General features: G+C 46.9%; 1 protein-coding gene across 1 annotated transcript in view; it reads left to right on the forward strand.

The window, feature by feature from the left end:
- Positions 1–356, forward strand: part of LOC134333882 (acetyl-coenzyme A synthetase, cytoplasmic-like) — a 136,903-nt gene extending 136,547 nt beyond the window's left edge. Inside the window, exon 15 of the mRNA XM_063016050.1 lies at positions 297–356. Within this exon, the coding sequence (XP_062872120.1) occupies positions 297–356 (60 nt within the window). The remainder of the gene's footprint in view (positions 1–296) is intronic.

Consider the following 356-nt stretch of genomic DNA (forward strand, 5'->3'; position numbering starts at 1 on the left):
CAAAGCGACTTACACAAGGAGCGGAACACGATGAGCAATTGAGGGTTAAGGGCCTTGCTCAGGGACCCAACAGTGGCAACTTGGTGGTAGCAGGGCTTGAACCGGCAACCTTCTGTTTACTAGTCTAGTACCTTAACCACTGAGCTATCACTGGCCCTTATTATGCCAATGAATCATGTTGAAACAGTATTGAGGAAGGAGGGGGGGATTCATTAATAAATAAATGTATTTTATACTAACACACTGTGCTGACGGCTTTGTGACAAGGTGATAATGACAGAGTGAGATTTGGCCAGGTTGAAGAGAGGCTGGCAGAGCCGATGCCCATGTTTAAAGCAGCCCTGCTGAGTGTGTGA

Source organism: Trichomycterus rosablanca, chromosome 19 (genome assembly GCF_030014385.1).
Source record: "Trichomycterus rosablanca isolate fTriRos1 chromosome 19, fTriRos1.hap1, whole genome shotgun sequence".
Classification (NCBI taxonomy): domain Eukaryota; kingdom Metazoa; phylum Chordata; class Actinopteri; order Siluriformes; family Trichomycteridae; genus Trichomycterus; species Trichomycterus rosablanca.